Here is a 23,099-nt window from a genome sequence, read left to right as displayed (position 1 = left end):
AGCCCGTGACGAGGGTGGCTGGTGCCCAAAGGGGGCTGAGAGGGTCATGAGTGGCCCTGGTGGCCAGGCCTCCCACCACTCAGGGAGGGGATGTCACCGCTCAGCAGTGACACAGAAGCACCAGGACCTTGCTAAGAGAAGGGCCTGGAGCAGGTGTGGCCACGGGGGACAGACTGGGAGGAAAACCGGGGGTCTCAGGAGGGCCCGGGGCCCTCTGGCAGCAGCAGGCAAGGCCGTCCTCCCAGGGACCGCTGACCCTCTCCGTACAGGTGCCCACCAAGTGCGAGCCTGGCTGTGTCTGTGCCGAGGGCCTCTACGAGAACGCCAGGGGGCAGTGTGTACCCCCTGAGGAGTGTCCATGCGAGTTTGCCGGGGTCTCCTACCCCCGGGGCGCCCAACTCCACACTGACTGTAAGACGTGGTAAGCCACAACCTGACCCCGGAGGTGCCGGTGGCCCGGAGGTGTCCCCGGGGTCTCCCACCAACCCCACCAAGGTCGGGGCCCAGCGGGAACGCACGTAGGGCCTGGGACCCCCTGGAACGCCACATCACCAGCTTCTCTCCCCAGCACCTGCTCGGGGGGGAGGTGGACGTGCTGGCAGAGCGCCCGGTGCTCGTCTACCTGCACCCTGTACGGGGAGGGCCACGTGGTCACCTTTGACGGGCAGCGCTTCACGTTCGATGGCAGCTGCAGCTACGTCCTGACCACAGTAAGGCCCCGCCCTGGGCCGTGGGCAGTGGGCGCCACGGGGGCCGCTGGGCAGGCTCCTCAGCACCCCCTCCCCACAGGACGGCTGCGGGGCCAACAGCTCCCGGCCCACCTTCAAAGTCCTGACAGAGAACGTCGTGTGTGGGAAGTCAGGCGTCACCTGCTCCCGGGCCGTCAAGATCTTCCTGGGGGTGAGCGGGCCGGGTGGGGCCTCCTCACACTTCAGCCACCAGAGCCCCAGGTCCTGGCCGCTGGGCACCCCCAGACCCCTGCCGTCCGCGTGGTGGGCGGCAGGAGCCCCCGGAGCTACATAGCGGTGCTAAGGGGCGGGGGGGGGGGGGGGGGTGCTTTTCCCAGAAGCTCGATCCTCAGCCCCTGGTTCGGTTTCCACCACGCTCTGGAATGTTCTGCCCAAATTCCAGAGGGCAGGCCCCCAGCACAGAACCGGCCTCTGGCAGGCACTGGCCCAATGCGTGTCCACACTGCCTCAGAGAGCCCCGGGCAGGGGACGTGGAGCCCGGTGACATCTGGCGGCCGCCAAGAACTGGGGACAGGCCGCCTCACGACAGCCCCGCCCCACAGGACCTGACCATAGTGCTGGCGGACAGGACGTACACGGTCAGTGGGGGGGACCCTCACGTTCACTTCCGGGTGCAAACCGGCTCCCTGAACCTGGTGCTGGACGTCACCGTCGGTAGCAGGTACAACCTGACCCTCGTCTGGAACAAGCACATGACCGTCTACATCAAGATCACGCGTGCTGCCCAGGTACAGGCGCTGCCCCCAAGGCCCGGGGCGGCCCGCGGGGCAGGGGCGGCGCCCGGCCTGACGCCAGACCCCCGCAGGACGCGCTGTGCGGCTTGTGCGGCAACTACAACGGGAACATGAAAGACGACTTTGAGACACGCAGCAAGTACGTGGCGTCCGACGAGCTGGAATTCGTCAACTCGTGGAAAGACAGCCCCCTGTGCGGAGACGCCAGCCTCACGCTGGACCCCTGCAGCCTCAACGCCTTCCGCCACGTGTGGGCAGAGCGCACCTGCAACATCATCAACAGCCAGACCTTCGCTGCCTGCCACAGCCAGGTGGGCCCCCGCCCCCAGCGCCCCCCCAGCGCGCTCCTCGGAGCCCGGGCCGGGCGGGCGCGCCGGGCAGGCTCTGAGGGCCCCTTCCCACAGGTGTACCGCCTGCCCTACTACGAGGCCTGCGTGCGAGACACGTGTGGCTGCGACACCAGCGGGGACTGCGAGTGCCTGTGCGACGCGGTGGCCGCCTACGCCAAGGCCTGCCTGGACAAGGGCGTGTGTGTGGACTGGAGGACCCCCGACTTCTGCCGTGAGTGCCCTGCCCTGTCGGCAAGGCCGCCCGCATGCAGTGCTCTCCCCGGGCGGGCGCGGGTACGGGCGGCCCCTCCCCCCGGACCCGACCGGGGCACCAAAGGCCTGACGGACGCCCCTTCCCCCAGCCGTCTACTGCGATTTCTACAACGGCCACACGTCGGGGGACAGTGCGCCCGCACAAAGCCAGGACGCCAGCTGCACGTGGCACTACCAGCCGTGCCTCTGCCCCGGGAACCCGCAGAGCGTCCCGGACGCCAACATTGAAGGTACGGGCCAAGAGAGAGGTCTGGGCAGAGGATGCACCGGCAGGAGAACGGGGTGTCGGGGGCTGGGGACGCGGCCGGGGGGGTGGGGGGCCTGTGTCCAGGCTTCCGCGGTGACGCCGGGACAGGCTGGAGACACAGAGGGGCGGGGCCCTGCGGACCATCTTCTCTGCAACCCGCTCCCCAGGCTGCTACAACTGCTCCCGGCACGAGTACTTCGACCACAGCAAGGGGAGCTGCGTTCCCTGTGGTAAGCCCCATCGGCCACCCAAGGCCCCCTCCCAAGCCCCCCCACCCCACCCCGTGCCCCCCAGACCCCGCACGTCCTTCTTGCGACCTCCCAGCTGAGGCTCCCGGAGACCCTGGCAGTCTGAGCCCGGTCAGTACAAACAGGAAAAGCATCAGCCTCCCTTCCTCCTCCCCAAACATCAACCCACCCGGTCCCCCAGACCCAACCCTGCCACCCTGCTGGGGGGTGTGGGCGTGGACCGGGAATCCGCTGGGAATTCAGCACCAGGTCGCCCAGACGACCGCCTTATCGTGGGACGGGACGGAAAAAGGTGCAGACGGAGGCAGACGAAAAGCAGGGACCTGGGCACCTCTGTGGCAGCTTCGTCCCCCGGGGTCTGTAGCTGCACGAGGCGGGGGGCAGACCCTCTTCACCGTTCCTTTTCTTGCAGTGCCGCCACCCGCCACGCCCGGGCCCACCACAGGTGATCGCACACGCCCTAGGTGCCAAGGGGAAGGGCGCTCTCCCCCAGCTCCCCGCCAGCTCGGCGGGGCTGTGTCTGTCGGGTCGGGCGCCCAGACCCGTGGTAGACAATCCTGTCCCTGCATCCGCAGCCAGTGTGTGGGGGATGGGGCAGGGAGCTCGCCAGGACCGTCCCTGGGGCTGCTCTGCACAGGGGGACCAGTGAGGTCACAGGGGAAGGGACATTTAAGCCTCTGCCCCCTGGCCCACCGCAGCCTAAGCAGCCACCGAGAACACCAAGGCTGACGGGGAGCTCAGGGTGCGGATTGGGGGAGGGGCCCCACACCTCAGGACTGAGAGAACTTTCCAGAAAGTTGCATCCTTAGCACAGAATCCCTGCTTCGGGTGGCCCTCGGTTTCCACAAAAGACTCATTCTAGGAAAACCTTGTCACAGAACGTGACCATTCCCTTCCACCTTACACTATTGATAGAAAATACGTACGACATGCCGCTGAGACGGGCCCCTGCAACAGGCGCTGGCCCGGCATGCTGCCCACCCCCCGCCGGCACAGCAGAAGGCCTCCTGGCGGCCGACACACCTCGTGTCCCATTAGAAAGGGTGGGTGGACGGTCAGTGGCCCAGCGGCCACGCGGTCAATGAAAACACCACCAAAGCCACTCAAGCCAGGGCCGGTCACAGTAGCACATGGGAATGAGAGGGGCGAGGACAGGGGAGACAGAGCCCTCCCGAGGGGTGCAGGGACCTCAGAATCAGCAGGGAAAGCGGGGGCAGGGCTGGAGGGATGTTCTGGGCTCTGCCCCCTGCAGACTCTCCTCGAACCACCTCTGCCATCACCACACGGGCCACCTCAGCACCAGCCCCAACAGCCTCTATCAAGTCAACGGCCATAGGATCCACGGTGACACAGGCCACAAGGAAACCTACAACGTTCACGTTGAGCTCAGCCACGCAATCCACAGCTCGGGCCACAGAGCAGACCACACCGGTACCGCCGATCCCACAAACGTCAGAGACTTCCACGGGGCCCCCAAGTAAGGACGCCTCCAAGTGACAGGCCACAAAAGACTAGGCACAACACATACCCAGAAACAGGATGGAAGCGGCAAGGGGCTGCATGGGAGGGAGGCAGGTGAGGTCGGGTCACGAGGGGGTGCCCATCGAACCCCCAGGCTCAAGCGCGGCACCCTAACTGCAGCCGCTCAGCTTCTCAACACCAGCATCAGAGACCCACCCCAGGGGAAACACACACCGACGGGGCCAGCACAGGTGCCGCTGCCTTCAGTGCAGCCCAAAGTACTACAGGTTGGGTGACGAGCGTCCCAAATCGTCTGACAGCCAACCTAGAAACTGAGACCTTACCCAGAACACCAGCAGGAGGCCCATGGCGGCAGGAACTGCCCAGCAAAGACAGCCAGACGAGAGTGGGGGAGGGAAAAGGTGCCACATGGGCAAAGCAGTACCAACTGAAAGCACACTCCAGAAGCCAAGGAGCAAAGGACTCACAAAAAACCAGGGGGAGACTGAAGGTAACACGATAGACACGCTCAGGGAATGCCTGGGACATCCCCACCAGGTGCACACAGAAGCCACAGGCGGGCAGGAAGAAAACGAGTCAGGACTGGGGGACGGGACGGGTCGTCACCCAGGTAAGACCGGGAGGAGAAGTACTTGACTGACACACACTGTTTCCCACAGCAATCGCAACACACCACGGGACCCCGGACACAACTGCCACCAGGGAGACAAGGCACACGGAGTACCCCCGATCCCCTGAGACTACCAAAAGCCACAGCAGCCAACACACAAGTCCCGTGATGACACACTCCACACTCCACCCTGAAGAGAGCACACACACAACACTTATATCCAGCACGTCCGACACACGACACACAACACATTCTGTCCCACCGCCTGCTGTACCCACCAGCGCCCGGTCGACCGGTCCCCCCACGGGCACGTCCTTCCGCACCACCTCCGCCAGGCCAACCCCGCCGCGCCCCGAGACCACACGGTCCACGCGCCCTGCCCCCTCCACCACGGCCTCGGTGACGCACACAACCCACCGACTCGTCACCCCAACCCACTCGGAGACCCACCAGCCCCACTCCACCGCCAGCCCTCCCCCCTCCTCTTCGGCAACCCCCACCGTGCCCGGCACTGGCACACGGCCCACGCACACGGCCACGCCACTCACTCGGACCACCCAGACGCCTAGCTCGGTCACCACCACCAAAACCTCCAGCGCGCCCGGGACACATCCTTCCGCCCCCGTCCACACGCAATCCTCACCCACTCCCCACACCACCGTCTCCCCCACGCCCCCCAGGTCCGGAACCACGACCCCCGTGACACACACCGCGACAAACACGGCCACCGCGAGCAAGTCCCACACACCCCACACGACTCACTCCGGCCCGACGCCGTCCGCTCTACCCACCAGCGCCCGGTCGACGGGGCCCCCCCACGGGCACGTCCTTCCGCACCACCTCCGCCAGGCCAACCCCGCCGCGCCCCGAGACCACACGGTCCACGCGCCCTGCCCCCTCCACCACGGCCTCGGTGACGCACACAACCCACCGACTCGTCACCCCAACCCACTCGGAGACCCACCAACCCCACTCCACCGCCAGCCCTCCCCCCTCCTCTTCGGCAACCCCCACCGTGCCCGGCACTGGCACACGGCCCCACGCACACGGCCACGCCACTCACTCGGACCACCCAGACGCCTAGCTCGGTCACCACCACCAAAACCTCCAGCGCGCCCGGGACACATCCTCCTGCCCCCGTCCACACGCAATCCTCACCCACTCCCCACACCACCGTCTCCCCCACGCCCCCCAGGTCCGGAACCACGACCCCCGTGACACACACCGCGACAAACACGGCCACCGCGAGCAAGTCCCACACACCCCACACGACTCACTCCGGCCCGACGCCGTCCGCTCTACCCACCAGCGCCCGGTCGACGGGTCCCCCCACGGGCACGTCCTTCCGCACCACCTCCGCCAGGCCAACCCCGCCGCGCCCCGAGACCACACGGTCCACGCGCCCTGCCCCCTCCACCACGGCCTCGGTGACGCACACAACCCACCGACTCGTCACCCCAACCCACTCGGAGACCCACCAGCCCCACTCCACCGCCAGCCCTCCCCCCTCCTCTTCGGCAACCCCCACCGTGCCCGGCACTGGCACACGGCCCACGCACACGGCCACGCCACTCACTCGGACCACCCAGACGCCTAGCTCGGTCACCACCACCAAAACCTCCAGCGCGCCCGGGACACATCCTCCCGCCCCCGTCCACACGCAATCCTCACCCACTCCCCACACCACCGTCTCCCCCACGCCCCCCAGGTCCGGAACCACGACCCCCGTGACACACACCGCGACAAACACGGCCACCGCGAGCAAGTCCCACACACCCCACACGACTCACTCCGGCCCGACGCCGTCCGCTCTACCCACCAGCGCCCGGTCGACGGGTCCCCCCACGGGCACGTCCTTCCGCACCACCTCCGCCAGGCCAACCCCGCCGCGCCCCGAGACCACACGGTCCACGCGCCCTGCCCCCTCCACCACGGCCTCGGTGACGCACACAACCCACCGACTCGTCACCCCAACCCACTCGGAGACCCACCAGCCCCACTCCACCGCCAGCCCTCCCCCCTCCTCTTCGGCAACCCCCACCGTGCCCGGCACTGGCACACGGCCCACGCACACGGCCACGCCACTCACTCGGACCACCCAGACGCCTAGCTCGGTCACCACCAACAAAACCTCCAGCGCGCCCGGGACACATCCTCCTGCCCCCGTCCACACGCAATCCTCACCCACTCCCCACACCACCGTCTCCCCCACGCCCCCCAGGTCCGGAACCACGACCCCCGTGACACACACCGCGACAAACACGGCCACCGCAAGCAAGTCCCACACACCCCACACGACTCACTCCGGCCCGACGCCGTCCGCTCTACCCACCAGCGCCCGGTCGACGGGTCCCCCCACGGGCACGTCCTTCCGCACCACCTCCGCCAGGCCAACCCCGCCGCGCCCCGAGACCACACGGTCCACGCGCCCTGCCCCCTCCACCACGGCCTCGGTGACGCACACAACCCACCGACTCGTCACCCCCAACCCACTCGGAGACCCACCAGCCCCACTCCACCGCCAGCCCTCCCCCCTCCTCTTCGGCAACCCCCACCGTGCCCGGCACTGGCACACGGCCCACGCACACGGCCACGCCACTCACTCGGACCACCCAGACGCCTAGCTCGGTCACCACCACCAAAACCTCCAGCGCGCCCGGGACACATCCTTCCGCCCCCGTCCACACGCAATCCTCACCCACTCCCCACACCACCGTCTCCCCCACGCCCCCCAGGTCCGGAACCACGACCCCCGTGACACACACCGCGACAAACACGGCCACCGCGAGCAAGTCCCACACACCCCACACGACTCACTCCGGCCCGACGCCGTCCGCTCTACCCACCAGCGCTCCGGCTCGACGGGTCCCCCCACGGGCACGTCCTTCCGCACCACCTCCGCCAGGCCAACCCCGCCGCGCCCCGAGACCACACGGTCCACGCGCCCTGCCCCCTCCACCACGGCCTCGGTGACGCACACAACCCACCGACTCGTCACCCCAACCCACTCGGAGACCCACCAGCCCCACTCCACCGCCAGCCCTCTCCCCTCCTCTTCGGCAACCCCCACCGTGCCCGGCACTGGCACACGGCCCACGCACACGGCCACGCCACTCACTCGGACCACCCAGACGCCTAGCTCGGTCACCACCAGCAAAACCTCCAGCGCGCCCGGGACACATCCTTCCGCCCCCGTCCACACGCAATCCTCACCCACTCCCCACACCACCGTCTCCCCCACGTCCCCCAGGTCCGGAACCACGACCCCCGTGACACACACCGCGACAAACACGGCCACCGCGAGCAAGTCCCACACACCCCACACGACTCACTCCGGCCCGACGCCGTCCGCTCTACCCACCAGCGCCCGGTCGACGGGTCCCCCCACGGGCACGTCCTTCCGCACCACCTCCGCCAGGCCAACCCCGCCGCGCCCCGAGACCACACGGTCCACGCGCCCTGCCCCCTCCACCACGGCCTCGGTGACGCACACAACCCACCGACTCGTCACCCCAACCCACTCGGAGACCCACCAGCCCCACTCCACCGCCAGCCCTCCCCCCTCCTCTTCGGCAACCCCCACCGTGCCCGGCACTGGCACACGGCCCACGCACACGGCCACGCCACTCACTCGGACCACCCAGACGCCTAGCTCGGTCACCACCACCAAAACCTCCAGCGCGCCCGGGACACATCCTCCTGCCCCCGTCCACACGCAATCCTCACCCACTCCCCACACCACCGTCTCCCCCACGCCCCCCAGGTCCGGAACCACGACCCCCGTGACACACACCGCGACAAACACGGCCACCGCGAGCAAGTCCCACACACCCCACACGACTCACTCCGGCCCGACGCCGTCCGCTCTACCCACCAGCGCCCGGTCGACGGGTCCCCCCACGGGCACGTCCTTCCGCACCACCTCCGCCAGGCCAACCCCGCCGCGCCCCGAGACCACACGGTCCACGCGCCCTGCCCCCTCCACCACGGCCTCGGTGACGCACACAACCCACCGACTCGTCACCCCAACCCACTCGGAGACCCACCAGCCCCACTCCACCGCCAGCCCTCCCCCCCTCCTCTTCGGCAACCCCCACCGTGCCCGGCACTGGCACACGGCCCACGCACACGGCCACGCCACTCACTCGGACCACCCAGACGCCTAGCTCGGTCACCACCAGCAAAACCTCCAGCGCGCCCGGGACACATCCTTCCGCCCCCGTCCACACGCAATCCTCACCCACTCCCCACACCACCGTCTCCCCCCACGCCCCCCAGGTCCGGAACCACGACCCCCGTGACACACACCGCGACAAACACGGCCACCGCGAGCAAGTCCCACACACCCCACACGACTCACTCCGGCCCGACGCCGTCCGCTCTACCCACCAGCGCCCGGTCGACGGGTCCCCCCACGGGCACGTCCTTCCGCACCACCTCCGCCAGGCCAACCCCGCCGCGCCCCGAGACCACACGGTCCACGCGCCCTGCCCCCTCCACCACGGCCTCGGTGACGCACACAACCCACCGACTCGTCACCCCAACCCACTCGGAGACCCACCAGCCCCACTCCACCGCCAGCCCTCCCCCCTCCTCTTCGGCAACCCCCACCGTGCCCGGCACTGGCACACGGCCCACGCACACGGCCACGCCACTCACTCGGACCACCCAGACGCCTAGCTCGGTCACCACCACCAAAACCTCCAGCGCGCCCGGGACACATCCTTCCGCCCCCGTCCACACGCAATCCTCACCCACTCCCCACACCACCGTCTCCCCCACGCCCCCCAGGTCCGGAACCACGACCCCCCGTGACACACACCGCGACAAACACGGCCACCGCGAGCAAGTCCCACACACCCCACACGACTCACTCCGGCCCGACGCCGTCCGCTCTACCCACCAGCGCCCGGTCGACGGGTCCCCCCACGGGCACGTCCTTCCGCACCACCTCCGCCAGGCCAACCCCGCCGCGCCCCGAGACCACACGGTCCACGCGCCCTGCCCCCTCCACCACGGCCTCGGTGACGCACACAACCCACCGACTCGTCACCCCAACCCACTCGGAGACCCACCAGCCCCACTCCACCGCCAGCCCTCCCCCCTCCTCTTCGGCAACCCCCACCGTGCCCGGCACTGGCACACGGCCCACGCACACGGCCACGCCACTCACTCGGACCACCCAGACGCCTAGCTCGGTCACCACCACCAAAACCTCCAGCGCGCCCGGGACACATCCTTCCGCCCCCGTCCACACGCAATCCTCACCCACTCCCCACACCACCGTCTCCCCCACGCCCCCCAGGTCCGGAACCACGACCCCCGTGACACACACCGCGACAAACACGGCCACCGCGAGCAAGTCCCACACACCCCACACGACTCACTCCGGCCCGACGCCGTCCGCTCTACCCACCAGCGCCCGGTCGACGGGTCCCCCCACGGGCACGTCCTTCCGCACCACCTCCGCCAGGCCAACCCCGCCGCGCACCGAGACCACACGGTCCACGCGCCCTGCCCCCTCCACCACGGCCTCGGTGACGCACACAACCCACCGACTCGTCACCCCAACCCACTCGGAGACCCACCAGCCCCACTCCACCGCCAGCCCTCCCCCCTCCTCTTCGGCAACCCCCACCGTGCCCGGCACTGGCACACGGCCCACGCACACGGCCACGCCACTCACTCGGACCACCCAGACGCCTAGCTCGGTCACCACCACCAAAACCTCCAGCGCGCCCGGGACACATCCTCCCGCCCCCGTCCACACGCAATCCTCACCCACTCCCCACACCACCGTCTCCCCCACGCCCCCCAGGTCCGGAACCACGACCCCCGTGACACACACCGCGACAAACACGGCCACCGCGAGCAAGTCCCACACACCCCACACGACTCACTCCGGCCCGACGCCGTCCGCTCTACCCACCAGCGCCCGGTCGACGGGTCCCCCCACGGGCACGTCCTTCCGCACCACCTCCGCCAGGCCAACCCCGCCGCGCCCCGAGACCACACGGTCCACGCGCCCTGCCCCCTCCACCACGGCCTCGGTGACGCACACAACCCACCGACTCGTCACCCCAACCCACTCGGAGACCCACCAGCCCCACTCCACCGCCAGCCCTCCCCCCTCCTCTTCGGCAACCCCCACCGTGCCCGGCACTGGCACACGGCCCACGCACACGGCCACGCCACTCACTCGGACCACCCAGACGCCTAGCTCGGTCACCACCACCAAAACCTCCAGCGCGCCCGGGACACATCCTCCCGCCCCCGTCCACACGCAATCCTCACCCACTCCCCACACCACCGTCTCCCCCACGCCCCCCAGGTCCGGAACCACGACCCCCGTGACACACACCGCGACAAACACGGCCACCGCGAGCAAGTCCCACACACCCCACACGACTCACTCCGGTCCGACGCCGTCCGCTCTACCCACCAGCGCCCGGATCGACGGGTCCCCCCACGGGCACGTCCTTCCGCACCACCTCCGCCAGGCCAACCCCGCCGCGCACCGAGACCACACGGTCCACGCGCCCTGCCCCCTCCACCACGGCCTCGGTGACGCACACAACCCACCGACTCGTCACCCCAACCCACTCGGAGACCCACCAGCCCCACTCCACCGCCAGCCCTCCCCCCTCCTCTTCGGCAACCCCCACCGTGCCCGGCACTGGCACACGGCCCACGCACACGGCCACGCCACTCACTCGGACCACCCAGACGCCTAGCTCGGTCACCACCACCAAAACCTCCAGCGCGCCCGGGACACATCCTTCCGCCCCCGTCCACACGCAATCCTCACCCACTCCCCACACCACCGTCTCCCCCACGCCCCCCAGGTCCGGAACCACGACCCCCGTGACACACACCGCGACAAACACGGCCACCGCGAGCAAGTCCCACACACCCCACACGACTCACTCCGGCCCGACGCCGTCCGCTCTACCCACCAGCGCCCGGTCGACGGGGCCCCCCACGGGCACGTCCTTCCGCACCACCTCCGCCAGGCCAACCCCGCCGCGCCCCGAGACCACACGGTCCACGCGCCCTGCCCCCTCCACCACGGCCTCGGTGACGCACACAACCCACCGACTCGTCACCCCAACCCACTCGGAGACCCACCAGCCCCACTCCACCGCCAGCCCTCCCCCCTCCTCTTCGGCAACCCCCACCGTGCCCGGCACTGGCACACGGCCCATGCACACGGCCACGCCACTCACTCGGACCACCCAGACGCCTAGCTCGGTCACCACCACCAAAACCTCCAGCGCGCCCGGGACACATCCTCCCGCCCCCGTCCACACGCAATCCTCACCCACTCCCCACACCACCGTCTCCCCCACGCCCCCCAGGTCCGGAACCACGACCCCCGTGACACACACCGCGACAAACACGGCCACCGCGAGCAAGTCCCACACACCCCACACGACTCACTCCGGCCCGACGCCGTCCGCTCTACCCACCAGCGCTCCGGTCGACGGGTCCCCCCACGGGCACGTCCTTCCGCACCACCTCCGCCAGGCCAACCCCGCCGCGCCCCGAGACCACACGGTCCACGCGCCCTGCCCCCTCCACCACGGCCTCGGTGACGCACACAACCCACCGACTCGTCACCCCCAACCCACTCGGAGACCCACCAGCCCCACTCCACCGCCAGCCCTCCCCCCTCCTCTTCGGCAACCCCCACCGTGCCCGGCACTGGCACACGGCCCACGCACACGGCCACGCCACTCACTCGGACCACCCAGACGCCTAGCTCGGTCACCACCACCAAAACCTCCAGCGCGCCCGGGACACATCCTTCCGCCCCCGTCCACACGCAATCCTCACCCACTCCCCACACCACCGTCTCCCCCACGCCCCCCAGGTCCGGAACCACGACCCCCGTGACACACACCGCGACAAACACGGCCACCGCGAGCAAGTCCCACACACCCCACACGACTCACTCCGGCCCGACGCCGTCCGCTCTACCCACCAGCGCCCGGTCGACGGGTCCCCCCACGGGCACGTCCTTCCGCACCACCTCCGCCAGGCCAACCCCGCCGCGCCCCGAGACCACACGGTCCACGCGCCCTGCCCCCTCCACCACGGCCTCGGTGACGCACACAACCCACCGACTCGTCACCCCAACCCACTCGGAGACCCACCAGCCCCACTCCACCGCCAGCCCTCCCCCCTCCTCTTCGGCAACCCCCACCGTGCCCGGCACTGGCACACGGCCCACGCACACGGCCACGCCACTCACTCGGACCACCCAGACGCCTAGCTCGGTCACCACCACCAAAACCTCCAGCGCGCCCGGGACACATCCTTCCGCCCCCGTCCACACGCAATCCTCACCCACTCCCCACACCACCGTCTCCCCCACGCCCCCCAGGTCCGGAACCACGACCCCCGTGACACACACCGCGACAAACACGGCCACCGCGAGCAAGTCCCACACACCCCACACGACTCACTCCGGCCCGACGCCGTCCGCTCTACCCACCAGCGCCCGGTCGACGGGTCCCCCCACGGGCACGTCCTTCCGCACCACCTCCGCCAGGCCAACCCCGCCGCGCACCGAGACCACACGGTCCACGCGCCCTGCCCCCTCCACCACGGCCTCGGTGACGCACACAACCCACCGACTCGTCACCCCAACCCACTCGGAGACCCACCAGCCCCACTCCACCGCCAGCCCTCCCCCCTCCTCTTCGGCAACCCCCACCGTGCCCGGCACTGGCACACGGCCCACGCACACGGCCACGCCACTCACTCGGACCACCCAGACGCCTAGCTCGGTCACCACCACCAAAACCTCCAGCGCGCCCGGGACACATCCTCCTGCCCCCGTCCACACGCAATCCTCACCCACTCCCCACACCACCGTCTCCCCCACGCCCCCCAGGTCCGGAACCACGACCCCCGTGACACACACCGCGACAAACACGGCCACCGCGAGCAAGTCCCACACACCCCACACGACTCACTCCGGCCCGACGCCGTCCGCTCTACCCACCAGCGCCCGGTCGACGGGTCCCCCCACGGGCACGTCCTTCCGCACCACCTCCGCCAGGCCAACCCCGCCGCGCCCCGAGACCACACGGTCCACGCGCCCTGCCCCCCTCCACCACGGCCTCGGTGACGCACACAACCCACCGACTCGTCACCCCAACCCACTCGGAGACCCACCAGCCCCACTCCACCGCCAGCCCTCCCCCCTCCTCTTCGGCAACCCCCACCGTGCCCGGCACTGGCACACGGCCCACGCACACGGCCACGCCACTCACTCGGACCACCCAGACGCCTAGCTCGGTCACCACCACCAAAACCTCCAGCGCGCCCGGGACACATCCTCCCGCCCCCGTCCACACGCAATCCTCACCCACTCCCCACACCACCGTCTCCCCCACGCCCCCCAGGTCCGGAACCACGACCCCCGTGACACACACCGCGACAAACACGGCCACCGCGAGCAAGTCCCACACACCCCACACGACTCACTCCGGTCCGACGCCGTCCGCTCTACCCACCAGCGCCCGGTCGACGGGTCCCCCCACGGGCACGTCCTTCCGCACCACCTCCGCCAGGCCAACCCCGCCGCGCACCGAGACCACACGGTCCACGCGCCCTGCCCCCTCCACCACGGCCTCGGTGACGCACACAACCCACCGACTCGTCACCCCAACCCACTCGGAGACCCACCAGCCCCACTCCACCGCCAGCCCTCCCCCCTCCTCTTCGGCAACCCCCACCGTGCCCGGCACTGGCACACGGCCCACGCACACGGCCACGCCACTCACTCGGACCACCCAGACGCCTAGCTCGGTCACCACCACCAAAACCTCCAGCGCGCCCGGGACACATCCTTCCGCCCCCGTCCACACGCAATCCTCACCCACTCCCCACACCACCGTCTCCCCCACGCCCCCCAGGTCCGGAACCACGACCCCCGTGACACACACCGCGACAAACACGGCCACCGCGAGCAAGTCCCACACACCCCACACGACTCACTCCGGCCCGACGCCGTCCGCTCTACCCACCAGCGCCCGGTCGACGGGGCCCCCCACGGGCACGTCCTTCCGCACCACCTCCGCCAGGCCAACCCCGCCGCGCCCCGAGACCACACGGTCCACGCGCCCTGCCCCCTCCACCACGGCCTCGGTGACGCACACAACCCACCGACTCGTCACCCCAACCCACTCGGAGACCCACCAGCCCCACTCCACCGCCAGCCCTCCCCCCTCCTCTTCGGCAACCCCCACCGTGCCCGGCACTGGCACACGGCCCATGCACACGGCCACGCCACTCACTCGGACCACCCAGACGCCTAGCTCGGTCACCACCACCAAAACCTCCAGCGCGCCCGGGACACATCCTCCCGCCCCCGTCCACACGCAATCCTCACCCACTCCCCACACCACCGTCTCCCCCACGCCCCCCAGGTCCGGAACCACGACCCCCGTGACACACACCGCGACAAACACGGCCACCGCGAGCAAGTCCCACACACCCCACACGACTCACTCCGGCCCGACGCCGTCCGCTCTACCCACCAGCGCCCGGTCGACGGGTCCCCCCACGGGCACGTCCTTCCGCACCACCTCCGCCAGGCCAACCCCGCCGCGCCCCGAGACCACACGGTCCACGCGCCCTGCCCCCTCCACCACGGCCTCGGTGACGCACACAACCCACCGACTCGTCACCCCAACCCACTCGGAGACCCACCAGCCCCACTCCACCGCCAGCCCTCCCCCCTCCTCTTCGGCAACCCCCACCGTGCCCGGCACTGGCACACGGCCCACGCACACGGCCACGCCACTCACTCGGACCACCCAGACGCCTAGCTCGGTCACCACCACCAAAACCTCCAGCGCGCCCGGGACACATCCTCCCGCCCCCGTCCACACGCAATCCTCACCCACTCCCCACACCACCGTCTCCCCCACGCCCCCCAGGTCCGGAACCACGACCCCCGTGACACACACCGCGACAAACACGGCCACCGCGAGCAAGTCCCACACACCCCACACGACTCACTCCGGCCCGACGCCGTCCGCTCTACCCACCAGCGCCCGGTCGACGGGTCCCCCCACGGGCACGTCCTTCCGCACCACCTCCGCCAGGCCAACCCCGCCGCGCCCCGAGACCACACGGTCCACGCGCCCTGCCCCCTCCACCACGGCCTCGGTGACGCACACAACCCACCGACTCGTCACCCCAACCCACTCGGAGACCCACCAGCCCCACTCCACCGCCAGCCCTCCCCCCTCCTCTTCGGCAACCCCCACCGTGCCCGGCACTGGCACACGGCCCACGCACACGGCCACGCCACTCACTCGGACCACCCAGACGCCTAGCTCGGTCACCACCACCAAAACCTCCAGCGCGCCCGGGACACATCCTTCCGCCCCCGTCCACACGCAATCCTCACCCACTCCCCACACCACCGTCTCCCCCACGCCCCCCAGGTCCGGAACCACGACCCCCGTGACACACACCGCGACAAACACGGCCACCGCGAGCAAGTCCCACACACCCCACACGACTCACTCCGGTCCGACGCCGTCCGCTCTACCCACCAGCGCCCGGTCGACGGGTCCCCCCACGGGCACGTCCTTCCGCACCACCTCCGCCAGGCCAACCCCGCCGCGCCCCGAGACCACACGGTCCACGCGCCCTGCCCCCTCCACCACGGCCTCGGTGACGCACACAACCCACCGACTCGTCACCCCAACCCACTCGGAGACCCACCAGCCCCACTCCACCGCCAGCCCTCCCCCCTCCTCTTCGGCAACCCCCACCGTGCCCGGCACTGGCACACGGCCCACGCACACGGCCACGCCACTCACTCGGACCACCCAGACGCCTAGCTCGGTCACCAGCACCAAAACCTCCAGCGCGCCCGGGACACATCCTCCCGCCCCCGTCCACACGCAATCCTCACCCACTCCCCACACCACCGTCTCCCCCACGCCCCCCAGGTCCGGAACCACGACCCCCGTGACACACACCGCGACAAACACGGCCACCGCGAGCAAGTCCCACACACCCCACACGACTCACTCCGGCCCGACGCCGTCCGCTCTACCCACCAGCGCCCGGTCGACGGGTCCCCCCACGGGCACGTCCTTCCGCACCACCTCCGCCAGGCCAACCCCGCCGCGCCCCGAGACCACACGGTCCACGCGCCCTGCCCCCTCCACCACGGCCTCGGTGACGCACACAACCCACCGACTCGTCACCCCCAACCCACTCGGAGACCCACCAGCCCCACTCCACCGCCAGCCCTCCCCCCTCCTCTTCGGCAACCCCCACCGTGCCCGGCACTGGCACACGGCCCACGCACACGGCCACGCCACTCACTCGGACCACCCAGACGCCTAGCTCAGTCACCACCACCAAAACCTCCAGCGCGCCCGGGACACATCCTCCCGCCCCCGTCCACACGCAATCCTCACCCACTCCCCACACCACCGTCTCCCCCACGCCCCCCAGGTCCGGAACCACGACCCCCGTGACACACACCGCGACAAACACGGCCACCGCGAGCAAGTCCCACACACCCCACACGACTCACTCCGGCCCGACGCCGTCCGCTCTACCCACCAGCGCCCGGTCGACGGGGCCCCCCCACGGGCACGTCCTTCCGCACCACCTCCGCCAGGCCAACCCCGCCGCGCCCCGAGACCACACGGTCCACGCGCCCTGCCCCCTCCACCACGGCCTCGGTGACGCACACAACCCACCGACTCGTCACCCCAACCCACTCGGAGACCCACCAGCCCCACTCCACCGCCAGCCCTCCCCCCTCCTCTTCGGCAACCCCCACCGTGCCCGGCACTGGCACACGGCCCACGCACACGGCCACGCCACTCACTCGGACCACCCAGACGCCTAGCTCGGTCACCACCACCAAAACCTCCAGCGCGCCCGGGACACATCCTCCCGCCCCCGTCCACACGCAATCCTCACCCACTCCCCACACCACCGTCTCCCCCACGCCCCCCAGGTCCGGAACCACGACCCCCGTGACACACACCGCGACAAACACGGCCACCGCGAGCAAGTCCCACACACCCCACACGACTCACTCCGGTCCGACGCCGTCCGCTCTACCCACCAGCGCCCGGTCGACGGGTCCCCCCACGGGCACGTCCTTCCGCACCACCTCCGCCAGGCCAACCCCGCCGCGCCCCGAGACCACACGGTCCACGCGCCCTGCCCCCTCCACCACGGCCTCGGTGACGCACACAACCCACCGACTCGTCACCCCAACCCACTCGGAGACCCACCAGCCCCACTCCACCGCCAGCCCTCCCCCCTCCTCTTCGGCAACCCCCACCGTGCCCGGCACTGGCACACGGCCCACGCACACGGCCACGCCACTCACTCGGACCACCCAGACGCCTAGCTCGGTCACCAGCACCAAAACCTCCAGCGCGCCCGGGACACATCCTCCCGCCCCCGTCCACACGCAATCCTCACCCACTCCCCACACCACCGTCTCCCCCACGCCCCCCAGGTCCGGAACCACGACCCCCGTGACACACACCGCGACAAACACGGCCACCGCGAGCAAGTCCCACACACCCCACACGACTCACTCCGGCCCGACGCCGTCCGCTCTACCCACCAGCGCCCGGTCGACGGGTCCCCCCACGGGCACGTCCTTCCGCACCACCTCCGCCAGGCCAACCCCGCCGCGCCCCGAGACCACACGGTCCACGCGCCCTGCCCCCTCCACCACGGCCTCGGTGACGCACACAACCCACCGACTCGTCACCCCAACCCACTCGGAGACCCACCAGCCCCACTCCACCGCCAGCCCTCCCCCCTCCTCTTCGGCAACCCCCACCGTGCCCGGCACTGGCACACGGCCCCCACGCACACGGCCACGCCACTCACTCGGACCCACCCAGACGCCTAGCTCAGTCACCACCACCAAAACCTCCAGCGCGCCCAGGACACATCCTCCCGCCCCCGTCCACACGCAATCCTCACCCACTCCCCACACCACCGTCTCCCCCACGCCCCCCAGGTCCGGAACCACGACCCCCGTGACACACACCCGCGACAAACACGGCCACCGCGAGCAAGTCCCACACACCCCACACGACTCACTCCGGCCCGACGCCGTCCGCTCTACCCACCAGCGCCCGGTCGACGGGGCCCCCCACGGGCACGTCCTTCCGCACCACCTCCGCCAGGCCAACCCCGCCGCGCCCCGAGACCACACGGTCCACGCGCCCTGCCCCCTCCACCACGGCCTCGGTGACGCACACAACCCACCGACTCGTCACCCCCAACCCACTCGGAGACCCACCAGCCCCACTCCACCGCCAGCCCTCTCCCCTCCTCTTCGGCAACCCCCACCGTGCCCGGCACTGGCACACGGCCCACGCACACGGCCACGCCACTCACTCGGACCACCCAGACGCCTAGCTCGGTCACCACCAGCAAAACCTTCCAGCGCGCCCGGGACACATCCTTCCGCCCCCGTCCACACGCAATCCTCACCCACTCCCCACACCACCGTCTCCCCCACGTCCCCCAGGTCCGGAACCACGACCCCCGTGACACACACCGCGACAAACACGGCCACCGCGAGCAAGTCCCACACACCCCACACGACTCACTCCGGCCCGACGCCGTCCGCTCTACCCACCAGCGCCCGGTCGACGGGTCCCCCCACGGGCACGTCCTTCCGCACCACCTCCGCCAGGCCAACCCCGCCGCGCCCCGAGACCACACGGTCCACGCGCCCTGCCCCCTCCACCACGGCCTCGGTGACGCACACAACCCACCGACTCGTCACCCCAACCCACTCGGAGACCCACCAGCCCCACTCCACCGCCAGCCCTCCCCCCTCCTCTTCGGCAACCCCCACCGTGCCCGGCACTGGCACACGGCCCACGCACACGGCCACGCCACTCACTCGGACCACCCAGACGCCTAGCTCGGTCACCACCACCAAAACCTCCAGCGCGCCCAGGACACATCCTTCCGCCCCCGTCCACACGCAATCCTCACCCACTCCCCACACCACCGTCTCCCCCACGCCCCCCAGGTCCGGAACCACGACCCCCGTGACACACACCGCGACAAACACGGCCACCGCGAGCAAGTCCCACACACCCCACACGACTCACTCCGGCCCGACGCCGTCCGCTCTACCCACCAGCGCCCGGTCGACGGGTCCCCCCACGGGCACGTCCTTCCGCACCACCTCCGCCAGGCCAACCCCGCCGCGCCCCGAGACCACACGGTCCACGCGCCCTGCCCCCTCCACCACGGCCTCGGTGACGCACACAACCCACCGACTCGTCACCCCAACCCACTCGGAGACCCACCAGCCCCACTCCACCGCCAGCCCTCCCCTCTCCTCTTCTCCATCTCCTCACAACACCAGGTCAAATTTTGTCTCCCACAGCCTCGCATCCTCAGGCACCCCAAGCGCGGCACACACCGCATCAATTTCTCTCTCACCCGTCTCTGCTCCCATTTGGTCCTCCCTTCCCTCTCTCCCCACCTCCACCCCACCTCACTTGTCGACTTTGTCCGCCTCCAGCACCACGTTCCTGCCTTCCTCACCCAGGACCACACCCAGCCCCCCCACAGCCCACACTCTGTCTTCCCAGTCTCCCGCCTCTCAGTCCACGTCTCTCACCTCCGAAATCCCCACGTCCGGCCTCTCGTCTTCCACCCTGGGAATGACAGCCATCCTCAGTTCTCCGGTGACCAACCTCACGACCGGACAGTCTAGCTCCAGTGTGCCGCCGACCACCGTGTTCCTGCCCGGCTCCACCTTGAGCCGTGGAAGCTCGTCCTTCCACACTGCGGCGTCCTCGTCGAGCCGGGGCACCCCCGTCTCTTCCCTGGCCTCCTCTCCGACCAGGTCCCCAGGTGAGGAGTATCTCTGGGGCCCACTCTGCCACCTTGGCTTCCTCCAGTGCAGCCTCGTGACTCTGGAGCGTACCCTCGGTCTCTCCCCCCGTGGCCCCGGCCTCTTCCCTTTCTCCCAGCCTTTTGGGACCTCTTGGGCCGTGCCTTTCTCTCCCAGCCCGCACTCCCCACGCGGCTGGGCTCCATCCAGCCCTCCCCACACATTGCCGACAGCAGCTTACTGGTGATCGTGGCGTGGGATCTCCTTTGTCCCCCAGCAAGCCTCCTTTCTCCTGGGTCGGCAGGCCGCACGGCAGACTGAACCTCTTCCCTTACGTTCCGCACGGGCAGCGCCTGATGTCGGCGCTGCTCTGCCTGCCGCTGGGGTGCCAGCGGCGGCTTGCCCAGACTGTCTGCTGGGGCCCCTCCCTGCCCCTTCCGAGAGGACAGACCCCTGCGGGGAGCTCCCGAGATGCTGTCTCTCTCCTCCAGGATATTCACGTCCTCCCCGCTCCCCCCCCAGCTCTGGTCCCAGCTGACCAGAGACGCCCATGTGCACAGGGCAGTGTTGGGCCACGAGGGTAGGAGCCTGAGTGTAACTCAGCAGGGATCAGGAAACCCTTGACCTCGGGGTACCCCCAAAATAGCCAGCTTCCGGAAGGAACACACCACACGAGAGAGCATCCGCCTTGGTTCCCATGCACGGCTGTGAGGTCCGAGGGCAGCGGCGCTGGAACAAGGGGAGACGGCCTGGGGCAGGGGCTGTAGTGCGGGGGCGAGGGCCCCGGGGAGACCGCACTGCGGGCAGGCAGGCGTCCTGACGTCTTGTGAGCAGCAGCAGCTGTGAAGCTCGCAGCTTGCTCCCTCGTCACTCATGGGAGCCTCGTGAATCCCCGCCTCACTCCTCCTGCCCCCTGGGGGGGGTCAGAGTGTGTCGCCCCCCACCCGTGCGTTAGGGCCGGCAGCTGACCACACCTATCTGCCTCCCAGGGATCTGCTCAGTGAAGGAGCTTCAGGAGGAGGTCACGTACAAGGGGTGCACGGCCAACGTGACGGTGACCCGCTGTGAGGGCTTCTGCCCCTCCTCCGCCAGGTGAGCTGCTGGCCCCAGGCTGGGAGCCTCCCCCATCTGAGCGCATGCCAGCCAGTCAGGTGGCCAGGCCGGCGCCCTGCCTCCATCAGCCTGCCTGGGGCAAAGGCAGACCCTCTCCTGACTGCCAGAGAGCTGGGGAGGCCAGCAAGTGCAGGGGGCACGCTCCTCAGGGCCCCCCTTGGCCCAGGCACTTGGCACCGCCTTCTCCCTGGAGCCGTCCGGGAGGAGCAGGGGTCGCACTCCGGGGCTGGTCGGGGAGGAGCAGGAGGAGCACTGCCGAGGCCAACGGCCCTGACCCACGCTCCCGGCTGTGGCTTCTTTGTAGTTTCAACGTCCACACCGAGCAAGTGGACGTGCACTGCGGCTGCTGCTACCCTCTCAGCTCCTACGAGAAGCAGCTCGTGCTGCCCTGCCCAGACCCCGGAGCACAAGGACAGCGGCTGGTGCTCACGCTGCAGATGTTCAGCAGCTGTGCGTGCCGCCCCCGGCGCTGCGGGGACTAGGGACACAGACCCCGGGCGTGAGGACGAAGCGCTGCTCTCGACGCCACCCGCCCCTCCCACCCCCGACGCTGACTTGCCCCCACCCCCCCGCCATTGCTCCCACGAGGCATAGCCTCAACGAGCCCCCGCACCCGGCTCGGCGGGGCACCTCAGGGGAAGCGCGCTGCCGAGAAGGGCTGCGGACGCCGAGCGAGCCCAACAGACTGGAACGAACCGGTGGCCCCCTGAGCACGCCCGTCGGTCATCCACACGGCCTCCCAACCTGTGATGGTGGCCACCCGCCCCTGCCAGAACTGGGCCCGGGAAACAGCCTGGGTGGGGGCAGTGAGAAGGCCCCTCTAGGGGGAGGCCTGAGAAGACGGGGCACAGGTCCCGGGAGCTACGGGGCCCCTGAGCAGGGATGGGCGGGGAAGAGGCACGGGGCCGCAGCGAAGGGGGCCGCGAGGATCCCACCGCAGGGGAAGGGAAGGGAGGGCGGACGCAGGCGCCAGCCGGCGTCTCACCCCGGGGAGGGGCACCACATGTACCGCGCACGACAAACCCACTGCTACGAATAAACCAGCACTGGTCAACGCACGGGGGCCGGCCCACGAGCTCCACTTGCGTCGTCTCCCACACCCCCGAGGCAGTCGTGAGCCCCCAAACCCACACCCACGCAGAGCGGTGGGTGCGGTGGCACCGGCACCCAGACAGCGACCCCCTCCAGGGGCCTCCCTGAGACCCGCACCACAGCAAAGGGCCATCCGTGCCCCTCACCACCCCACACGGCTCCCCTACGGCCTGTCTCCGAGGAGGGCCAGTCCCTGCTGATAAACCAGGGGAACCCACAGAGGACCCCGACTCTCCCTGGGCCCCTTCAGGTGCGGACAGGAGACGTGTCTGCTTAGGAAAAAACCGCCAGCCGGCACCCACCACCCACGTGGTACACACAGGCCCCGGCTCAGCTCTGCCC

General features: G+C 69.9%; 1 protein-coding gene across 1 annotated transcript in view; it reads left to right on the top strand.

Moving 5' to 3' along the window:
• The window catches only part of MUC6 (mucin 6, oligomeric mucus/gel-forming), a 33,536-nt gene extending 11,316 nt beyond the window's left edge, over window positions 1–22,220 (top strand). The window contains exons 23-45 of the mRNA XM_053900049.1: window positions 270–421; window positions 569–710; window positions 790–900; window positions 1,292–1,477; window positions 1,555–2,044; window positions 2,175–2,315; window positions 2,500–2,562; window positions 2,993–3,044; window positions 3,833–4,057; window positions 5,008–5,352; window positions 5,868–7,125; window positions 7,408–8,667; window positions 8,951–9,182; window positions 9,464–11,003; window positions 11,173–12,030; window positions 12,546–13,464; window positions 13,572–13,804; window positions 14,086–16,543; window positions 16,651–16,882; window positions 17,279–19,968; window positions 20,308–20,572; window positions 21,542–21,644; window positions 21,970–22,220. Of these exons, the coding sequence (XP_053756024.1) occupies window positions 270–421; window positions 569–710; window positions 790–900; window positions 1,292–1,477; window positions 1,555–2,044; window positions 2,175–2,315; window positions 2,500–2,562; window positions 2,993–3,044; window positions 3,833–4,057; window positions 5,008–5,352; window positions 5,868–7,125; window positions 7,408–8,667; window positions 8,951–9,182; window positions 9,464–11,003; window positions 11,173–12,030; window positions 12,546–13,464; window positions 13,572–13,804; window positions 14,086–16,543; window positions 16,651–16,882; window positions 17,279–19,968; window positions 20,308–20,572; window positions 21,542–21,644; window positions 21,970–22,147 (14,133 nt within the window). The 3' untranslated portion in view covers window positions 22,148–22,220. The remainder of the gene's footprint in view (window positions 1–269; window positions 422–568; window positions 711–789; window positions 901–1,291; window positions 1,478–1,554; window positions 2,045–2,174; window positions 2,316–2,499; window positions 2,563–2,992; window positions 3,045–3,832; window positions 4,058–5,007; window positions 5,353–5,867; window positions 7,126–7,407; window positions 8,668–8,950; window positions 9,183–9,463; window positions 11,004–11,172; window positions 12,031–12,545; window positions 13,465–13,571; window positions 13,805–14,085; window positions 16,544–16,650; window positions 16,883–17,278; window positions 19,969–20,307; window positions 20,573–21,541; window positions 21,645–21,969) is intronic.
• Window positions 22,221–23,099: the final 879 nt, after the last annotated feature.

This window comes from Panthera pardus, unplaced genomic scaffold (assembly GCF_024362965.1).
Source record: "Panthera pardus isolate Hobbes unplaced genomic scaffold, ASM2436296v1 HiC_scaffold_12, whole genome shotgun sequence".
Classification (NCBI taxonomy): Eukaryota; Metazoa; Chordata; class Mammalia; order Carnivora; family Felidae; genus Panthera; species Panthera pardus.
Note: the sequence above shows the minus strand (reverse complement) of the source record. Positions and strands in the feature narration are given on the sequence as shown.